Source organism: Canis lupus, chromosome 18 (genome assembly GCF_011100685.1).
Source record: "Canis lupus familiaris isolate Mischka breed German Shepherd chromosome 18, alternate assembly UU_Cfam_GSD_1.0, whole genome shotgun sequence".
Taxonomy (NCBI): Eukaryota; Metazoa; Chordata; class Mammalia; order Carnivora; family Canidae; genus Canis; species Canis lupus.
This window is the reverse complement of record NC_049239.1, coordinates 11,672,088-11,692,551: the sequence shown is the minus strand read 5'-3', so window position 1 is coordinate 11,692,551 and position 20,464 is coordinate 11,672,088. Positions and strand designations below refer to the sequence as shown.

The 20,464-nt window shown below is 38.4% G+C and overlaps 1 gene segment (V, D, J or C); it reads right to left on the bottom strand.

Moving 5' to 3' along the window:
- LOC119864100 overlaps positions 1-19,713 on the bottom strand; it is a 44,366-nt gene extending 24,653 nt beyond the window's left edge. The window contains 3 exon segments of the C gene segment in view: positions 1,905-1,955; positions 19,125-19,454; positions 19,551-19,713. Of these exon segments, the coding sequence occupies positions 1,905-1,955; positions 19,125-19,454; positions 19,551-19,593 (424 nt within the window).
- Between the last annotated feature and the right edge of the window lie 751 nt (positions 19,714-20,464).

Below are 20,464 nucleotides of genomic sequence, written 5' to 3'. Positions count from 1 at the left end.
TCTAAATCTTTTTTCTTAAAAGGTTTTCATGTATCATATCAGTTCTTTTCCTAGAGTGTAATTTACACTTACTACTTCTATGCCAGATGAGTTGTTAGAGTATGTGAAATATTAATGAAAATCCTTAACATATTTATTCCTGAAAGACTGGTCTTTTGAACTTGAAATTACCCTAACAAGTTCCAGGGCATTGATTTAAAATCCTGTGCTGCTCATCAGAGGACCCTATTTGTTTTGTTTGGCCTTTCTGCAGCTGCCCAGCATGAGTGGGAATGCTGCTCTGAGTTATGCAGTTGAGTCCTGCATTAGTACAACCGCTCCCATTCTCTGCGAGCTTTGGTATTTCCAGCATTTTGATGCTGATACTGAAAGTTTGAATGAAATGGTATCAAAAGAACTGGACCTTTAATAGAAATGCCCTAAATTATGAGAATTTAGCAAACACAATTCAACATGACTTAAATGATATCTTGAAGTGAAAGAGGGAATATAGTGCCATGATTAAAAGCAGAAGCATTGTTTTCTGCATGAGGAGTAATGCCAATTATGAGCTATAACTAGTTAAACATTCAACTACATAGGCTATTTAAAAGGTCAGACTACAAAAAAGTATATGTTCTGAATAAAAAGATGGCTGAATGTTTCCAAAAGCATATAATGGTATACACTATGCCCTTTGGAACAAACCAGTATCTATTGGGTCCCAATCTTTGCCATAATAACTAGCCATGTAAAAACAAAACAAAACAAAACAAAACAAAAAAACTAGCCATGTAAATTTAGGAAAATCACTGAACTCTCTAAGCCTCAATTTCTCCATCAGTAAAATTGGAATAAGAAAATTTCCTGTACAACACTCTTAAGGATTGAGAATTGGCACAGAAACAGGTATCTGACTCTCAATAAACATTAGCTATAGTATTGTTGTCTTTAATAGTATGGTGTGAGGCCACTTTATCAAATTTTCCACAAAACCAATATATAGATTTTATAAGCAATAATTATTTATTATATAAATTAAGAAAGCAAAAGAGCTCATGAATCCCACATTCTGTGTCTCTGGCAGTCACAGGCCAAAACACACGGGGCTCAATCAAGCCACAATCTAGAATATTTACCCAGGAGGCTACAAGCTTATGAGTGTTGGGACTGTGTCTTGTGCCTCCACTTAGGTATCTCTAGTGTCTAGCAAAGAAACTGTCTTCAATGACTGTTTATTGAGACAATAAATGAACAAATGAGGATGTAAAATGCAGACAGACTCTTTTCATGGATTCTAGAGCTAAAATGGTTTACTGAGCTCACAAATTCCTTTAAACTGGACCCTCTCTAGGCAATAGCACAAGACTCACAATAGCACAAATTTTGACTAATCTCAGCCAACCTACTAAGAAGCTAGAGTCATAAGAATGTGTTCATTTCTTGATGTTCTATAGTCATCCACTGTAAGAGTTAATTTTTTTCACTGCCCATAAAGGTAAGATCAAAAGCAATCTTACCTGTTTTACAGGCTATTAGAGAAAGGAGCACTATCTGCCAAAAAAGGAGCACTATTAATACTAGAGCTACTTCATCAAAGTGTTTCTCACTTAAAAGACCATCTACAAGATAACCAACCTGAACCAAGAACTTACACAAATAGTTCACAGACACAGTCCTAGAAAGATTTTAATTTCAAGACTCCGTTTACCCTTTTGTGTGTATATTTTCTAAAAGTAGAATTTCAATCTGCTTGCAAGCAGGGAAGTAAAAAACCAGTTTATGAAGTAGTTTTGTACCCTTATATAGAGAACAGTTCCTGCATAATTGTTGTCCATATGCCTGAGGTGATCTTACATTGTTTTTTCTAAAAAGCATCTCTCAGTTTTTCATTCACAGGATCAAAAAAGAACAAAGTTACTTACCAGGAGGAGTTACTATAAGCTTAGTACCTTCTGCAAATATCTTGACCCAGCCTGGTTAGAGGTTATCACACTGGTTAGAGCTTCTGCAAAAATGTCAGCCTTCTCCTGATCTTCATGGCATGGCCAGTAGGGAGAAACCTTGTATTGGCAAATTTGATCTTTTGAGTTCATTAAAAGTCCTTCAATATAGGCTTAATGTCATTGGATATTTTCTAAGTTTTCTTCAGATTAATTGACCCAAATGTCTGTTTTGATGGAGACAATAAACATATAAAAATGTTGATAGAAAATGGAGACAAAGGAAGCAAATAAAAAGAAAGAAAGAGAAAAAGAGGGCAGCCCTGGTGGCTCAGCAGTTTAGCCCCACCTTCAACCCAGGGTGTGATCCGGGAGGCCTGGGATCGAGTCCCACATCAGGCTCCCCGCATGGAGCCTGCTTCTCCCTCTGCCTGTGTGTCTGTGTATCTATTTAAATAATTACTGGTGTGAGATGGGAGAAGAAATGTGTGGGAAATATCAGAAAGGGAGACAGAACGTAAAGACTGCTAACTCTGGGAAACGAACTAGGGGTGGTAGAAGGGGAGGAGGGCGGTGGGTGGGAGTGAATGGGTGACGGGCACTGGGGGTTATTCTGTATGTTAGTAAATTGAACACCAATAAAAAATTAAAAAAAAAAGAAACAGAAAAAAAAATAAAAATAAATAATTAAAATATTTTTAAAAAAAGAAATAAAGAGAGAAAGAGAGAGAAAGAAAAAAGAAAGAGGAGAAAGGAAAGGAAAGAGAAGCAAAGAAAGAAAAGGAAGAAAAGAAAGAAAAAGAAGGGATAGGGACTAAGTGGTCAACAAATGATTTTTCTAAAGTACCAGGAAAGGTGTTCAGAGAATTAAGATATTTTGATTTCCAGGTGTTCAAGTGTGTGAAACTGCTCAGAAATGCATCAAAGGAAAAGCCCTTTTGTTCTCACAAACACCAGGCCTACTATGTCAGCAATGTGGGATTACATTTCTGAAAGAGGATATGCTTCGTAACTGAAAAAGTGACCATGCCAACAGAAATATACTTGAGAAATGAGAATAGTGATCTCTATCTCCATTTTTCAGTATGCCACCTTTACCATTTGGATACCCTAATCTATACAAGGCAAAGAAAAAATGAGAAAATGATTCCTTGATGAAAATATTTTCCTGGAATGAAAAGAAATTTGTAGAAGTTTAACTCTAATAGAAAAATAGATTTGGGGATCCCTGGGTGGCACAGCGGTTTGGCGCCTGCCTTTGGCCCAGGGTGCGATCCTGGAGACCCGGGATCGAATCCCACATCGGGCTCCCAGTGCATGGAGCCTGCTTCTCCCTCTGCCTATGTCTCTGCCTCTCTCTCTTTCTCTCTCTGTGACTATCATAAATAAATAAAAATTTTAAAAAAAGAAAAAAGAAAAATAGATTTGTTAATAAAACTAAAATTAGAAAAAAAAAAAAACCCAGTTCTCTGATTTGTTGAAAGAAGAAGCCTCTTGGAAACTGTTCTGTGAGCTTTGGAAATGTAAAGATGGTCTTGGATGAAGTCTCGCATCGGGTTCCCCACAGGAAGCCTGCTTCTCCCTCTACCTATGTCTCTGCCTCTCTCTCTATGACTCTCATGAATAAATAAATAAAATCTTTTAAAAAAGAAAAAAAAAAAGGACTGGAGAGGCAATGGTGGTCCTTGTTCCTCACAGGCAAAGACAAGAGAGGAAGTTTTGCGATAGACTAAGGAAAGACGTTCCATGTTATTTTTATTATGTTCCTGCTATAAAGAACTATCAGATCCTAGAAGATCTCACCAACCACCTATATTGTAATAACTTAGTGTTGTCTTCTTTGGGGGACAACACCTTCACAGTTTTCATTTATGTTTTCTTTCAAACACACCTATCTTTAAACTCTTTTTTCTCTCTGAGATACAGGTTTTTCACCATATTTGGCAAGAGTGTAGTGAGCTATAATGCTATCATGAAAATTGGAAGAAAAGACCTATTACAGTATATAATAACAACGAGATAATAATCCCACAACTTTATGCAGAAATATATACATTTTATAGATCAGTAGTTTGAAGAAGGTTCACAAATTTGGGGGGTAGTTAGCAATTACTGTAGTTTAGATGCTGTGATTTTATGATACTTTGCTGTGAATGAAGAAAACACTTGGAGAAAAACAATCCTTTGTTTTATTACTCTGGACTCTTTTTCCTACTCACTATTCTTAGGTTTGCAAAATACAGCAAATCCTACTGTTATTTGGAGGAAAATGTAAGATGTGACTTATGAAGAGTCCCTGAGTTAGCTGAGATGGCTCAGGAAGGCAGTTTTTTTTTTAATTGGAGTTCAATTTGCCAACATATATCATATCACCCAGTGCTCATCCCTTCAAGGAAGGCAGTTTAGTTGTAATGGGAAAGGACAGTGTGATGTATTGACCCAGTGCTAGAACTGTCCTGTATGGAACCGCCTTCAGTTCCCAGCAAACTTATGAGAAAGATTTAGTTACTTTCCTGGATTGTGCTGTCAGTTAAATGGCTGAGCAGATATTCAAACCTAGGTTTATATCATTCCAAAGGCCTTGTAGTTTCCATCATTCATTCATTCATTGAATATCAGCACATATTGTGCACACTGGTATGGCTTCCTTCCCAGGAAGCGTTTTTTGGTGGAGAGGCATAGAAAATTCACATCTCCAAGCCAGGCTAGTCCTCAGAGTGGTAAAGATAGAAGATAAAGTTACCCTGGGTCACTTGGACTTGGATTAAGGAGTCAGGAGTTACCTTGGATTTCAAGTTCTTTGTTGCAATGTGATCAGAGTTGAAATTTTTTGTATCAAACTTCAGACACTTAAAAAATCTCTAGTTCTACTTTGTCTTTATCTCTTTAGTTGTCTTTGAGTCCTCTCGTTTTGTTCCCCAGAGGAAGTCTGCCTCTTTAAGCTCTCTTAGATTTATTCTACTGTTACTTTTGTTTTTTTTTTAATTTTTTATTGGTGTTCAATTTACTAACATACAGAATACCCCCCAGTGCCCGTCACCCATTCACTCCCACCCCCCGCCCTCCTCCCCTTCTACCACCCCTAGTTCGTTTCCCAGAGTTAACAGTCTTTATGTTCTGTCTCCCTTTCTGATATTTCCCACACATTTCTTCTCCCTTCCCTTATATTCCCTTTCACTATTATTTATATTCCCCAAATGAATGAGTACATATAATGTTTGTCCTTCTCCGACTGACTTACTTCACTCAGCATAATACCCTCCAGTTCCATCCACGTTGAAGCAAATGGTGGGTATTTGTCATTTCTAATAGCTGAGTAATATTCCATTGTATACATAAACCACATCTTCTTTATCCATTCATCTTTCGTTGGACACCGAGGCTCCTTCCACAGTTTGGCTATCGTGGCCATTGCTGCTAGAAATATCGGGGTGCAGGTGTCCCGGCGTTTCAATGCATCTGAATCTTTGGGGTAAATCCCCAGCAGTGCAATTGCTGGGTCGTAGGGCAGGTCTATTTTTAACTCTTTGAGGAACCTCCACACAGTTTTCCAGAGTGGCTGCACCAGTTCACATTCCCACCAACAGTGTAAGAGGGTTCCCTTTTCTCCGCATCCTCTCCAACATTTGTTGTTTCCTGCCTTGTTAATTTTCCCCATTCTCACTGGTGTGAGGTGGTATCTCATTGTGGTTTTGATTTGTATTTCCCTGATGGCAAGTGATGCAGAGCATTTTCTCATATGCATGTTGGCCATGTCTATGTCTTCCTCTGTGAGATTTCTCTTCATGTCTTTTGCCCATTTCATGATTGGATTGTTTGTTTCTTTGGTGTTGAGTTTAAGAAGTTCTTTATAGATCTTGGAAACTAGCCCTTTATCTGATATGTCATTTGCAAATATCTTCTCCCATTCTGTAGGTTGTCTTTTAGTTTTGTTGACTGTATCCTTTGCTGTGCAAAAGCTTCTTATCTTGATGAAGTCCCAATAGTTCATTTTTGCTTTTGTTTCTTTTGCCTTCGTGGATGTATCTTGCAAGAAGTTACTATGGCCGAGTTCAAAAAGGGTGTTGCCTGTGTTCTTCTCTAGGATTTTGATGGAATCTTGTCTCACATTTAGATCTTTCATCCATTTTGAGTTTATCTTTGTGTATGGTGCAAGAGAGTGGTCTAGTTTCATTCTTCTGCATGTGGATGTCCAATTTTCCCAGCACCATTTATTGAAGAGACTGTCTTTCTTCCAATGGATAGTCTTTCCTCCTTTATCGAATATTAGTTGACCATAAAGTTCAGGGTCCACTTATGGGTTCTCTATTCTGTTCCACTGATCTATGTGTCTGTTTTTGTGCCAGTACCACACTGTCTTGATTACCACAGCTTTGTAGTACAACCTGAAATCTGGCATTACTGTTACTTTTATTCTAGTTTTGCTAGTGGGGTGGTAAAAGGCCAGGAAAGGAGACATTCTCTATTAATTAAGGCTCTATTTTATCAGATACAGTGAAATGGGTCTTCAACATATGGCCTTCAAAGGTATCCCCTCCTCTTTTCCAGAGGTGGAATATGTTCAATATTTGTCTCCCTCTCCCACCTACTCCAGGCCATGGTTTTCATGCCCATCCTTCTGCAGAGGGAAACCTTGTTACTTTTGGACATAGGGGAGATGTTCCTTGCAAAGTCTCGGTGGTCCCCACCTTTGCCTTCCCTCAGCTGCAGTGAGATTCCACCAGCACCTTTCCTTGCAATGAAGTCACTTTTTTTCCTACAGTAGTGATGGGGTAGATGAGGTCTGGGTGGGTTTTAGCAGTAGATGTTGTTCTTCTGCAGTACCAAAGGGGAAGCTCCCTCTCGATTGTTCCGTATCTTAACCGCAAGAATTTTGTGGGGCTCATGGAGAAGATGCTTCAAAGGTGCTAGGAAATGTGATTGATATGATCCCAAGGGTTCTCACTCTACTACTAGTCAACTGAGTTCTTATTATTTAATTAACAAATTCAACTTTCATCTGTGACCAGGTGTGTTTGACAACATACGTGCAAGGTGAGCAAATGCTCACCTCCTGTTTCTCCCTACAAATGCTTGTTTGTCTCCAGTTTTTGTGTATAATCACATACCTGGCAACTTGTTGTCTGATGGACTCAAAGTATTACATTTCATTCCTGCTGTTTGGGATATTATTGTAAAATGACAACAGTGCCATTTCCAGTTCTGTTCATCTCTGAGCACATTCAGGTCCTCTGCCTTTTTTGTTTTGTTTTGTTTTTGTTTTTTATTTACATTAAAATCCCACAAAAAACAAAAGAGAAGTAAATTTCAGGTGACTTCTGCCTAAATTCTATTATCTGACTTTCCCATTTTTTAACTAGGTTTCTTTTCTTATTATTGAGTTATAATGTTTCTCTCAATACTCTGAACACCAGCCTTTTCTCTACTTTGGCTTTTACAAATATTTCCTTCTAACCACTGGCTTTTCCTTCCACTTTTCTGAAATTTTCCAGTTTTCTCTTTTTTAGTCTTGCAAGAGCAGAAATGCTAATTTTGAAGAAGTGCAGTCTATTAAATACTTTTTAATGATCTTGCTTTTCAGTGTCCTATGTGAGCAATCTTTGCCTAACATAATCTTTTGTATTTTCATCTGGATGTTTTATTGTTTAGGTTATACACATAACCTAGAAAACATTTTTAATGAGTTGGTGTATATGGTGCTTTGTATTATTGTGTTGTTCTTGTTTTGTTTTTCACATAGAGAAACAATTGTTCAAATAACATTTGTTGAAAAGTCCACTCTTTTTCATTAACAATGTTAGAAATTAGTTACCCATTTATGTGTTTTCCTATTTCCGAATTTTTCCTCTTATCCCTACATCCATGAATTCACCAATACTTTACTGTCCTGATCAGACAGGCTGAACTCTAACTGTTAATATGCTTTTCTTTGGGGGAATTTTTGATGTCTTAAATATATTGAGTCTTCCAATCTATGAGCATGATATAACTCTACACTTATGTAGTTCTTCAACTTCTGCCTTTAAAGTTGTATTGTTTCCAGCATACAAATCCTTCATAATATTGAATTAATTTTTCACTAAGTATTCTATTGGTTTTTTGATATCGTTGTTGCTATTGTAAATGGTACTATTTTTACAATTCAATTTCCAGTTGTGTCTTGCTGTCATATGAATTATAGTTGATTTTGCATCTCACATCTATTTTACAGTATATAGGCTTCTATTGTGTCAAGTGCCAACATTTATTCAACCAATATCCTTAGTCTGGTAGTTTATGTAATTTCACATTTTGCAGTCATCCAATGAATACCTTTGTGTCTATGTATTTTCAAAATGTTAAAATTATGCCTTCAGAGTAAATTTCTGAAGGTAGTTTTGCCAACACGAAAAGTAAATATATATGAGCTTTCATTAGATATTTCCAAATCCCCCCACAAAATGGTATATTTTGCATCCTTACCAGAAATGTATGAGTGCTTGTTTTCTCTCACAGCATTGCCAACATAAAATATTGTCAAACTTATATTCTTGCCAGCTTAGGAGTGAAAATGGGATCTCAGTAGTTTCAATTGAACTTTACGTTATTGTAAGTGAATTTTTTCAACTTTGTATAAGTTTAAGAGCTATTTGTATATTTTTTTTCATGAATTAAATTTGATGTTTTTAAACATTTTCCTATAGGATATTTGAAATGCTTTACCTCCATTTTTAAAATGCATTTTTCTATTAGGCATAGTTGACCATTATGTGCTAAACAGGTTGTAATATTTCCTCATGGTTTGTCATGTGTGCTATAACTTAGGCTACTTTTTGCCATGCAAATTTTGTTTTCATTTTCATGGAGTAAACTTTATAGTTATTTTCTCTTATTACATCTTGAATTTTAATTATAGATACAAACTCATTCCCTTACTCTTTTTGCACAGGACAGGCTGTCCAATTTTTTCTTCAGGGTCAGATAACATATATTTTATTTAGGCTTTTAGCACTAATGTCTCTGTTGTGAATACTCACATCTGCCACTGTAAAACAAAACCAGTCATAGACATTTTGGAAATGATATGCATGGTTACATTCCAGGAATGTCAGCAGGTGTTCTATTAAAAATGTGTGAAATGATAAGTTGTCAATTTTCACTTATTTCTATTATTTAAAATAAAAGAGAAAAGAATAGTTCATGGGTTTTGTTTCACATGTTGTCATATTATGTCCAAAATGCCATAATAACCCATACAAGTAATGTGAAGCTTCAGTATAGTGAGCATTAAGAACTTGTAAGAATTATATATGTATTATTTAAGTTCCTACTCTCAACAGTTCTTTCAGGTAAATTAAATTATACTTTCCATTTTCAAATGAGGTGAATGAATCAGATATATTCAGGAATTTATCCAGAGTAAGATGGTTAGTATGGGGACGATGGATATGTAACAAAGGGTCATTTAGGACACACTGCAAAACAGGGAAACATAAACTAAAAATAAGTGTCACTCACAGTATATCATTCTAGAGCAAAATTGACAAACATGTTCTTTAAAGGGCCAAGTGGTCAACATTTTTGGCTTTGAGGGTCTCTGATTCAACTACTCAAAGCTGTCTTTGAAGTGCAAACCAACTACAGGCAATTTGTAAGCATATGGTCAAGATTGTGTTTCAATAAAACTTTACTTAAAAAACTGGGGCTTACCTGGCATGGGCAGAGTTTCCAGACCCCCTGTTCTATGGTAACTACCATTACCATTATGGTTGATTGTAGCTTTTTGTTTTCCTTTTTTTTTTTTTTAAGGGAGTCACAGAGTAGTAATACTATATAAATATATTACCATTTTAAGTGTCATATATACAGTTATATTTACATTGTTATAAAATAATCTCATTATTAAATCCAAAAACTATTGGCTGACTCCACTGCTGGACTTCCATCTTGATCAAGCCTTCTCTTGGGGAGACCCCTAGTGTCTAGGCCCCTTGGGGTTTAATATTCACATCTAAGAAATGCCTACCAAGGCCCAAATCTGAGAAAATTTGCTCTGACCTTTACTAAATTTGTAAACTGTATATATAATTTTTCCAAAAACAGGTTTTTAATGGCTACATAGTATCTTCTCACTTCAAAGCCACACAGATAATGTACCTCTTTCCATACTACCCACCACTGTATTGTTTCATGACTATTGCATGTTGAAAAGTCAGAGTGGCTCCATCTCCCTATGTGGCCAATCCATCCCATTCTGCATTGCTCTTTGAGGATTAAATAAAATAATCTGTGTAAAATATTTAGCACAGATACTGTGAGAAACTTTATTCCTTTTTCCACTCACATCTTTTTAGAGAGGGTTCATTGTTCTCTGATCCCAATATTTCATTCAGGGATCTACTTAACTTTGTTTCTGTACACATATTGGGGGACAGATGAGGCCCTGTTGAAACTCAGGTCCTCAGGTTCCTCATGCTAGGAACCATCCCAATTAGGAATCATGATGGTTAGGGTGTGGGACACAACAACCTGTGTTTGCCCCTGGGAAGGTTCTGACACTGCTGTGGCAGGAATTCATTCTGTTTTCATAGCATCTCTGCACTTGACAGCTCCACTTGATTCTTGGAATGAGAAACAGAATGAAGGTTATTGTCATGATCTCAGGAACCAGAGTGAAACTGTAAGCATGGTGATTATGTAATTTCACACATTACTTGTGTGTCTTGCTATTTGTTGAAAACGAGTGACTATCCAGGTACTAATTACAGAATTTTATTCTCAATCACGATTTTTAATTTTAGTTCTTTGTGAAAGAACTTTGCCATCTTTTCTTTATGGATAAGCATATATTACCCTTCTTTTAACCAACTGAAACTTATTCAGGTTTTTTGCAGTCTTCTTTGAGGAGCCCTGGAAGACATGGTCTTAGAAGCATATCCATCATTTTTCAGCCACCTGATATGCTCAGAGTCTTGTTCCAATGCAGTAGTGTTCCTTTTGTGGTAGTGTTGACCCTGAATGTGGAGTGAGGTACTTCTTTGACCTCTAAGATACAGGATTTCTACCTTGGTTTCTCCATTATCTCATTAGCTGCCATTTACATAGGGATAAAACAATCTGTATATTCCTTCATTATGGCCACAGAATGGTAATCAATGCATGGACTTTTTATGTTTGACAGATCATTTTACCTCTAAAAAACTGCAATGCCCATGAATAAAGTTACAGAGTAACAATAAGAAATATTTGTGTAATCTGTATATTCTTTTACTCTCTTCACTTTGAACCATTCAGATACTAGAAATCTCTCTCTATAGTACATTAACAGACAAATGGATTTTCCTTTAAACCATTCACTCTGTGATTTCAAAGTTCCCAGACAAACTAATTTAGTGGAAAATCGGTCAAACTGCTTTCATTTGGACCATAATTGCTAATATCTCATGGGGCTCACTGTGTGAGTAGAATCTATAATGTCTCCCTATAAAGCTAAGGCAATGCTACGGAGGGAGAGGCTCAGGTGGGGACCCAGCTGTGCAGCCTCTGTGGTTGCCCATCTTGAGTAGAATGTGGGTGGGCCAGACCTGAAGATGGTTCTTGTGCAGCTTCTATGGGCAACTCTAATGCTGTGGATACAAATCCAGCAGCCACAGTAGTACACAGCCTCATGTTGTTTCCTTAAGAAATCTATTGTCAAGGTTGAAGTGGAAGCTTGTTGTTCTCCTCACTTAATTGGGAAGCTTTGTTGAGACAAATGTTAGATATTCTATCCCTGATCAAGTTTCTGTCAGTACCAGTGAAAGACTCCTTTGTTAATGTCCTAAGGGAAATCTTGCATGATACATGGGCACACTTATCTCTTGTTCTAGAAAATGATATTGCAGGTTGCTCCACCTTTATCTGCCCAAGGCCAACTGCAAGCAATGAAGAGAAATATCCATGAACTAAGAATATGTAAAAGGACAACAAGAAAGAATTTCTCGAGTCTTTTCTGTAGACTGGAGTGCCTGAGGGACAATTCACAAGCCCAGAGGGTTGAGAAGATGACTGCTTCCAGAAGTGGCATCCTACTGCCCTGGCAGGCTCCCCAGCAAAAAGGTAAGAAGTGAGGCACCTGTTAACAGGATTTGTCAAGGCAGCGACAGGAGGGCGGGACTGGTTCTGGTTTCTCAGAAGTGGTGGCTTAGATAGTTCCCTGGGGTTCTTCATGATCTGTCACAGGTGTGAACAATTCTGGGGCTTTCTGTGCCCCATGAGTGCTGAGCAGATGGGGTAAGAGGGTTCCAAACTTCAAAATAAATTCCTGGTGAATGCGTCTATGTGGGGTGAGCCAGGATGTTTCTTAGACCTACTCACACATTCACATACAGGAATCCCATACTTCAGAAACACTGCTCAGTAACATGAGGACAGGTCTGCTGGATTCATCCTGTATGTCTAACTGTCTGTGATTTGCTGTTATTGGGGACTCAGATGGGAAACTTGACCCTACTCTTCTGTCACACAGCACAACAGAACAACAATCAGACCCTGAAATATCTCATTGATATTATCGAATATGCATGTATGCTAGCACTGGAGGGTTTTTGTGTTTTTTAAAAGTAGATTGAAATGTCACGAGGAAGATTAGGACTCAGAGAAAGCAAACTTGATTTATCATTTGGATTCCTCCATAAAGGGACTAGACCACGACTGCTGGGGATACCTGGGTCAAAGCAATCTCTATTCACTCTGGTCTTGCAATTGTCTCATGAGCATGACGTCACAGGCAGAATCATTTTCAAAGCAATGTTATGTGTATTATGTAATGATTCACTTTGCAATTACTAGACATCTAATAAGAAATGTGGAATTGTTATATTTCAGACAAAGTTCTAAAAGCTTTCTTATACTATTTTATTTACTCCTCTCTGCAGTTCCATGTGATAGCTGTTATTATTAATCTCCTGAATAATTATTGTGAGCAATATTCCAGGTCTTAAATAATCTATGAAACTAGTATTTTTCATGACTATAATATGTATAATTAAACAGCATCCTCTACCATTTAACCCATTTAGCTAACTTCATATATTGAAAATTTATCAAGGCCTTACCAACTTTTCGTGAAAATCATTATTAATGGCCTATGAAATTCGCAACCCCCTTTATTACATACCTCCTTGCATGTGGACCTACGTATTTAATCTATTTTTGTCTCAGTTTCTACATCTATAATTGCTGAAAGAAATATCTCTCAAATTGAGAAAGTTACATTATCATTCTAACAATGGGAATGAACTTAAAGTATATGCACCTGATAAATGATAATAAACATAAATTATATTTTGTGCATAGCAATATTATGTCCCTTCTTAAGTTTTCAAGGTGTACTCATTTATTATTGAAAAAGAAGAAAAAAATCTTCTGAAATAATATTTTCATTGTAAAATTCTCCTTCTTACATTTAAGTGTATAAAATCAATAAATGAGTAAGGAAGAAAAACCCATCCTATCAGGCAAAATGGTATCTTAAAACTTAAATATTTCTTTTCATTTTCTTTCTTCCACCAAGAGAGACATTTATGTATATGAGATGTAATTATCAGTATGAACTTTGTGTAGTTTTTTGTGTTTGAGGTAAACATTTTCACTTTTAATAATCAATATTGAAAGGACATTTTTAATGACTAAACTATTCCGTCTTCTGAATGCAACATAAATTATTTGCCTTTCTTCATTATTTTAACATTAAACTTTTCTGTAACTTTTCTAGAGCTCTCTGATATAATTTTTGTCTCCAGAAGGCTGTTATCTGAAGACATTACAGTATGAAGTACACTGCTGTTCTATACATGAGAAAATACATTTAGCAAAGACATTTTGAGAAGCAAAATAGTAATGTAGCAAGGATGTCTTCAGAAGCAGATTCCACACTTCTCATGCATTCCTTTTGGAAAGGGTTGGTCTTCCCCATTCACGTGTTCCACTCAGTTCTGGCTTTCAATTCTCTTCCATAAAAAAAAATAAAAGGGACTAGGAAGGTTCTGATCAAACTCAAGAAAGCAATGGTCTCCCCATTAAGATACTGTCGTGGTCATAAACAGCATGGGTTAAAATGACCAACAAAGAACATGAACCCAACTGAGGAGGGAGAAGGGCTGAAGGATCCCATGGAGTGTATGTGCCTGGCCTGCAAATCCCTCTTTCCCCTGAGGAGATCTCAAAGTTGAACACTAGACTGTGGGGCCTTCAAATAGGGGACAGAGGGAATGAATATGTTGATGTTTGTTGGGGAATTTATCCTTAAGGTGAGTAGCTCAAATAGGAAAGTTGCAAAGAAAGATCTGTATTCCCACAGAAGCCCACTGCAGATTCTATGGTTAGAAATAAACTTTTCACTGTTTTATGTTGAAAAGTCAATGAATAAATTATTGGCATTTACTTATTCTCTGAAATCAGGTCCTATACTTGTGCTTGAGCACATTGTAAGGGTCTGTCAGTTAATGTTCACCATCTGTTCTGTCTCCACTTAGGAGACAATATCTTATTCCTTGTATTGTCCTTCAGTAAAGAAATGGTTAAGTCTTGATTTCTGTGGAAATTAGAGTTATTTCTGTCAGAAACTGTTTTATGAACATACTTTCTTAGTATAATATTTTAAAATACTGCATGTTCAATAGACATTAGCTTTCAGGAAAGCAAATATTTGGGATGCCTTGTCTGGTTAAGCGTCTGTCTCTTGATTTCTGCTCAGTTTATGATCTCAGGGTCATGAGATTTAGTCTAAATGGGGCGTGTGCAGAGCATGGATTATGCTTAAGATTCTCTCTCCCTGTCTGCCTCTCCACTCCCCCCTCCAAAAAATCAGATAATATTAATGAGTATTTTTTTGTTGATAGACATTTTTTCCTAAATATTCCTCTACTTTTCCATCTTCACAACAATCACATGATATGGAGGCTTGCAGTTCTCATTTCATAGATCAGGACAGTGAGGTACAGAGAAGTGACATGTGACTCAAGGAATATCACAGGGCTGCTAAGCAGGACATGTGGACAAAGGTCTTCCTTGAAGAAACTTAAAGAAAAAGGATAAAGATGAAGATAAAAGTCCCCATGATCAGCTCACCATGAACAGTAACTGCCTCCAGGAAGGAAGGACTGAAAAGATAGATAAATTCTAATAAACATGAAAGGCTGGATTTTGGTTGACCTGATGAAAGTGGCAAGCATAGCTCTTTGTTTTAATAAGTGTTAATAAGATTGTTTTACTACCGTACCCTTGTTTATTGTATTATGGAACATCATGAACACAGAATTGGGTTCAGCATAATACTGGTACTATAATCATTTATCTACACAGAGATCTCTTTACTTTTTCTACTTAGGTGATGATGACTTATTTAATAATTCGATGAATACCTCAGAATCCAATATTTAACTGAAGAATTAAAAAATTAGAAATAATCTACATGATTTTTCTACCAAGTGTATCATCTAGAAAAGCACAGAAGTTAATGATAATCCCTCAACACTTGTCCAGTTTCCTGTTTTGTGACTGAAAGAATAGGGCACATCCTATACCATTCAAGATGGAACCTTGGTGGCTTTGTGGAAAGTGGAATGAAAGAAACTACATAAAATCTCCCAACTCTTCAATTGCTTTACTTATTGGGGGGGGAGGGGCAAATGCAACCCATTTATTTGGCTGTCTTCCCAATTTCATTCTTTTGCTCCTCCATGGACAGTCTACCTCTCTTACCTTCCCCTGGGCAAAAGGAGGTAGACCCCCATGGAGTGCACAGATGGTTTTCCTTATTCTCTGGTTCCTGTTTGGGAGCAGCCAATGGAAACATCAGCAAGAGACTGGGAAGTAGGAGCAGGATGAGCTTAGGGTCCTCTCCCTAAAAGGGGGCCCGCATCCTCCAAGGGCCAACCTATAGTACCATCTGCCCCCATACCCAGAGGTGCTCAGGGACCCAGAGGTGCAGGTGAGAGAGGACATTCTCTTTTATACCACTCAACCTACTGGAGGAATTTGTTTCTTTATTCCAGGGCCCTGGACCCACAGGCTTGGCAATCTAGTGCCCAAGAGGAAATATTTCTGTAGGTGACATGGTGATTGTTCTTTGAACCTCAATTTCCATTGACCAACTTTCCATTGGAAATCAGAGCAGAGATTCCCATTACTGTAATCCACAGGTGTTAGGTTCCTGGGGCAAAGAGCAATGGGGAGAAAAGTGGCACATCAATACTGAGCACAAAACAGAAGATTTCCCCAAATCCAGCCTGTGTGCCCCTCAGCATCTGAGCTGGTTCTTTGCCTGGTGGAGAAACTGTGCCCCAAAACAGAGGACACACAGGTTCCTATGTGAAAGTCTATCTTCTTCTCAGTCTCCAGATGAATATTTGAGGCTGATATTCTATCAACCTTCCTGAATGTTAGCATATCAAGTTTTCAGGAAACAGAATAGACAAACAACTTTTTTGAATAAAATTATAAAATAAAATAAAATAAAAATGAATAAAATTATAGTTGCGTGCAATTCTGCTTGACATGATGTCATTCCTTCTTCTGCATCTGGACAAAAGAGATGTGAAGAAACAAAATAACTTACAGTATAATGTTAATAAGAGGACTGAGTATTTGTAGTATCTGGTATCTGTCCTACACAGGGGAAAAGACATACTCAGCCCAAAAAGTTACTCTGAGCTCTTCAGGCATGAACTTTGTATCTAACTGGCAATGGAGTCCCTGGGAATCTGCAGAGCAAACTAGATTTTGTTTTGTAAATGAAGCTAAGGCTGTTGGAGTAGAGGGGAGAAATAATGGTCAAGAGAGAGGTTATTACACACATTTCTAAACATCAGATTTCGCATGTTATATCTAAGTGATCATTAGTAATCAAGAAATTTAATACTAAGTAACTTGTGAATTCTTTTTAAAAATACATTCTAGAATAAAATTCATAAGTCATGTAGGTTTTCTATGAGAAAATAAGTGTATGAAAGTGACATAGTAGAAGGTCGCCTGATCTCAGTGTTTAGAAGAAACCTCTCCAAGTTGTGCCCTTTCCTTACCCGAGACTGTGTCCCTGAACCCATTCTGGGTGGAACATAAAGAGTTCCCAACACAAAACAGTCAACATGGATTTCCAGGTTTCCAAGAAATTCTAATATTTGTGATTTTTAGAAGGTGACTCTGAGGCAACAAACATGACATTTGATGTCTTTGGTTAAGCTCACGTTACCCACAAGAAGAAAGGCAGGGGAAAGAATTGACTCCAAATATGGACTTGTTTTTCCTTCCACATAGGAGTTGTTTGCTCCATGCACAAGGCCACTGTCCTCTCAGAAGGTAACTCAAAGGCACTATGGAACCATGTTAAAAACTGAGATTTGCATTGACTTAGCATGACTTCTCATGACAGTGTCTTCATATTTGGCTAATTTGTCTCTAACCAAATGTTAATAGTCAGGTCTCAGATCACTGCTCTGTGGAGTCAGGCACTGAGAGGAAAGGGTTCAGTGGTATCAGGACAGTGGGGAAGATAAATAAAGGAACATCTTCAGAATAGATCAAAGGTAAATTTCTACTCCTCCCCCTAACCCCTTCCTACACATGCTGGACGTCTTTGCCTTGACCCAGGCCTTCAGTAGAAGGTTGAAGTGTTGGTTTGGCTCTTTCATGCCTATCTTAAATATAAATCTTTCACCACAAAAGCAGAAGCTCAGAGAGATAGATGAGGAGTTAGTGAATCTGAGGGACAATTTACTTCAGATGATGTAGACTTTCCTTACAGTAATCATTTTCACCAATGCGATTACGATTCACATAAAATTTGATTTTCAATAGAAAATGCACTTATTTCAGCTTAGACCTCCTCAGAGAGCTTTTTCTTTTCCCCACATTCAGTGGCAGAGGTTTCCTTCTTTGGGTCTGGAGAAGCTGTAATACAGCTCTTCTTTTCTTTTTTTTTCTTTTTTCTTTTTTTTTTTGTTCAATAAGTTGCATAACTTGAGAGCTTGTTTGGAGGTTCTAGCAGGGGAGCGCAGCTACTCGTATACCCTTGACCGAAGAACGGTCCTCCTCTATCGGGGAGGAGGGCGGGGGGTGGGAGTGAATGGGTGACGGGCACTGGGTGTTATTCTGTATGTTAGTAAATTGAACACCAATAAAAAAAAAATAAAATAAAAAAAAAATAAAAATAAAAAAAAAATAAATAAAAAAAAAATAAGTTGCATAACTTTAAGAAGTTTGGTTAACAATTTAAATAAACAATTTTGGTTTATTACAGAAATCAGTCACATTTCTGTGTCAGCTAAAGTACTTCGTTTTATGGAAGAGAGAACAGAGGTGCAGGGAATCTGATCTCCAAATCCCATATACAGTAGCATTTAAGCAGAAGCAGAAGGTGCAGGACCCCGGGTCTCCTTTAGGGCTGATGGATGCACCTGCCTGAGGATCAGCTTCCTGAGCTTCTGCTCCCTGACTCTCCACCGCAAGTAACTAGCAGGAAACAGGGCAGCAACATAAAAAGTGGAATCAAGTGGTGATTTCTACTCTCAGCTTTCAACTATTTGGTGGTAAATCTCCAGAGAGTCCTTATTCTTGAAATGATTTGCACCATATTTTATTACCACATTCTTCGCAGAAGTGGTCAGATTCTTTAATCACCAATCTGTCACAGCTCTGTTCAGTAGAAAATAAATACAAATCACAATTGGAGACAAATATTTTCATACTGCTGCATTAAAAAGGTTAAAGAAACAAATACAATTCTAGCATTACTTTTATTTACTGTGAGATATCCAAAATAATATTTCAACATCTGACTATATAGAAATTACTAAGAAGATATTTTATCTTTTTTTATAGACACCAGAATATGGCTTGTATGTTACACAAGCAGCCCATCTCAGCTTGGACTAGTGGACTAGCTACATTTCAAGAGCTCAGTACCCACATGTGGCTAGCAGCACACATTCTACTCCAAATTCTTCAAAAATGCTGCCCCTGACAACCTGTAGAAAAATCCCTCCAGGCTGAACAGCTCCCCGGGGCTGAGCCAGCCAGAACCCCAGGGGCTCCTTAGTCTTCAGGATTCTGTGCAGTGGACTCACAGAGGTGGCACCCGCAGGAATCCTAGATGCTGAGGGCTGACCCGGGACAACCCCAGAGTTCTAGAGCCAGTGGAACGTGCCAGGTGTGGAGGATATGGAGACCTTTTTGCACAGAGACCAGGGCAGCAGGAGTAGCTGTGCGGTTCCCAGGCAGCACAGTAGTACACGCCCTCGTCGCTCTTCCTCAGCCTCTGTACCAACAAGGCGCAGCTGTAACTGTCCTTGTCCTTTTGGGCACTGACTTTGTCTGCATTCACAAATGCATCCCTCTGCACTTTCCCGGTGGACATGTCTAGGTAGAGGAGCCACTTGGGGGCTGTACCCTCCTGATGGAAGTACCAGTTGATATACCAGACCCAGGTATCCACTTGACATTTTAGGATGGCCAAAGTGTCCAAGCGCTCCACAGCCACAGGATTCTGCTCCAGGTTGAGCCCTGCTCCACCACCTGAGAGAGGGAGAGGGGGACAGCAGTGAGACAGAGATGGCCAGGAACCTCAGGCTGTCCCCCACACCCTGCACAAGGGATGGAGTCGGGACTTACCGGGAAACAGGAGGGCACACAGGACAGCAAGGGGACCCAGCATGGTTCAGCTTTCCTTCTGGTGGAAAGAAGCCCAGGGGGACCTCTGGGATGCACCTGTTGGGAGGAGACTACCTTGGTGGGTGACAGAGGGCCAGTTAAGTTCTGAGCCTCTGCTTCCTTGATGCACCTGCAGGTAATGATGAGAAGCTGTAGGGAGGTGCCAGAGGGCAGGGACAGATCTGACCACAATGGGGGAGGGAACATAATGCTCAGGGTGCTGAGAAACACTGAGCAACATTGGTGCATGACAGCACCAGTGAGAACAGCAATCCGTAATTGGACACCCACTACATCTGAGCACCACACTAAATGATTTCTGTTCATTGTTGATCAAATCCTGAAATTCACCCTGTGGGATAACTGTTAATTCCCTCAATTTAGAAATGGGGAAATTCAGGTTGGTATTTTAAGTAACCTTTCCAAGACTGCATGCCTACTGGGTATTGGGTCTGGATGTTCCCAGGTCTGGCTGGAGACAAAGCTCAAGCCTCAAATGGCCACTTGTTCCTAATAGAGGATTGTGTGTGTAGCTTGCTAGGGAGGCACAGACAAGCACAGAAATCTCAGCTGAAAGGGCAGCAGGTTCCTTGAGCTAGCGTTGGAGAATTTCTCCCAGAGATCTCAATGGATGATTTAAATGTCTTAAAATAACACGATAGCTGTGTAGTCTTGGGCAAGCTGTTTTTTTTTTTTTTTTTTTTTTTATTGGTGTTCAATTTACTAACATACAGAATAATACCCAGTGCCCGTCACCCATTCACTCCCACCCCCCGCCCTCCTCCCCTTCTACCACCCCTAGTTCGTTTCCCAGAGTTAGCAGTCTTTACGTTCTGTCTCCCTTTCTGATATTTCCCACACATTTCTTCTCCCTT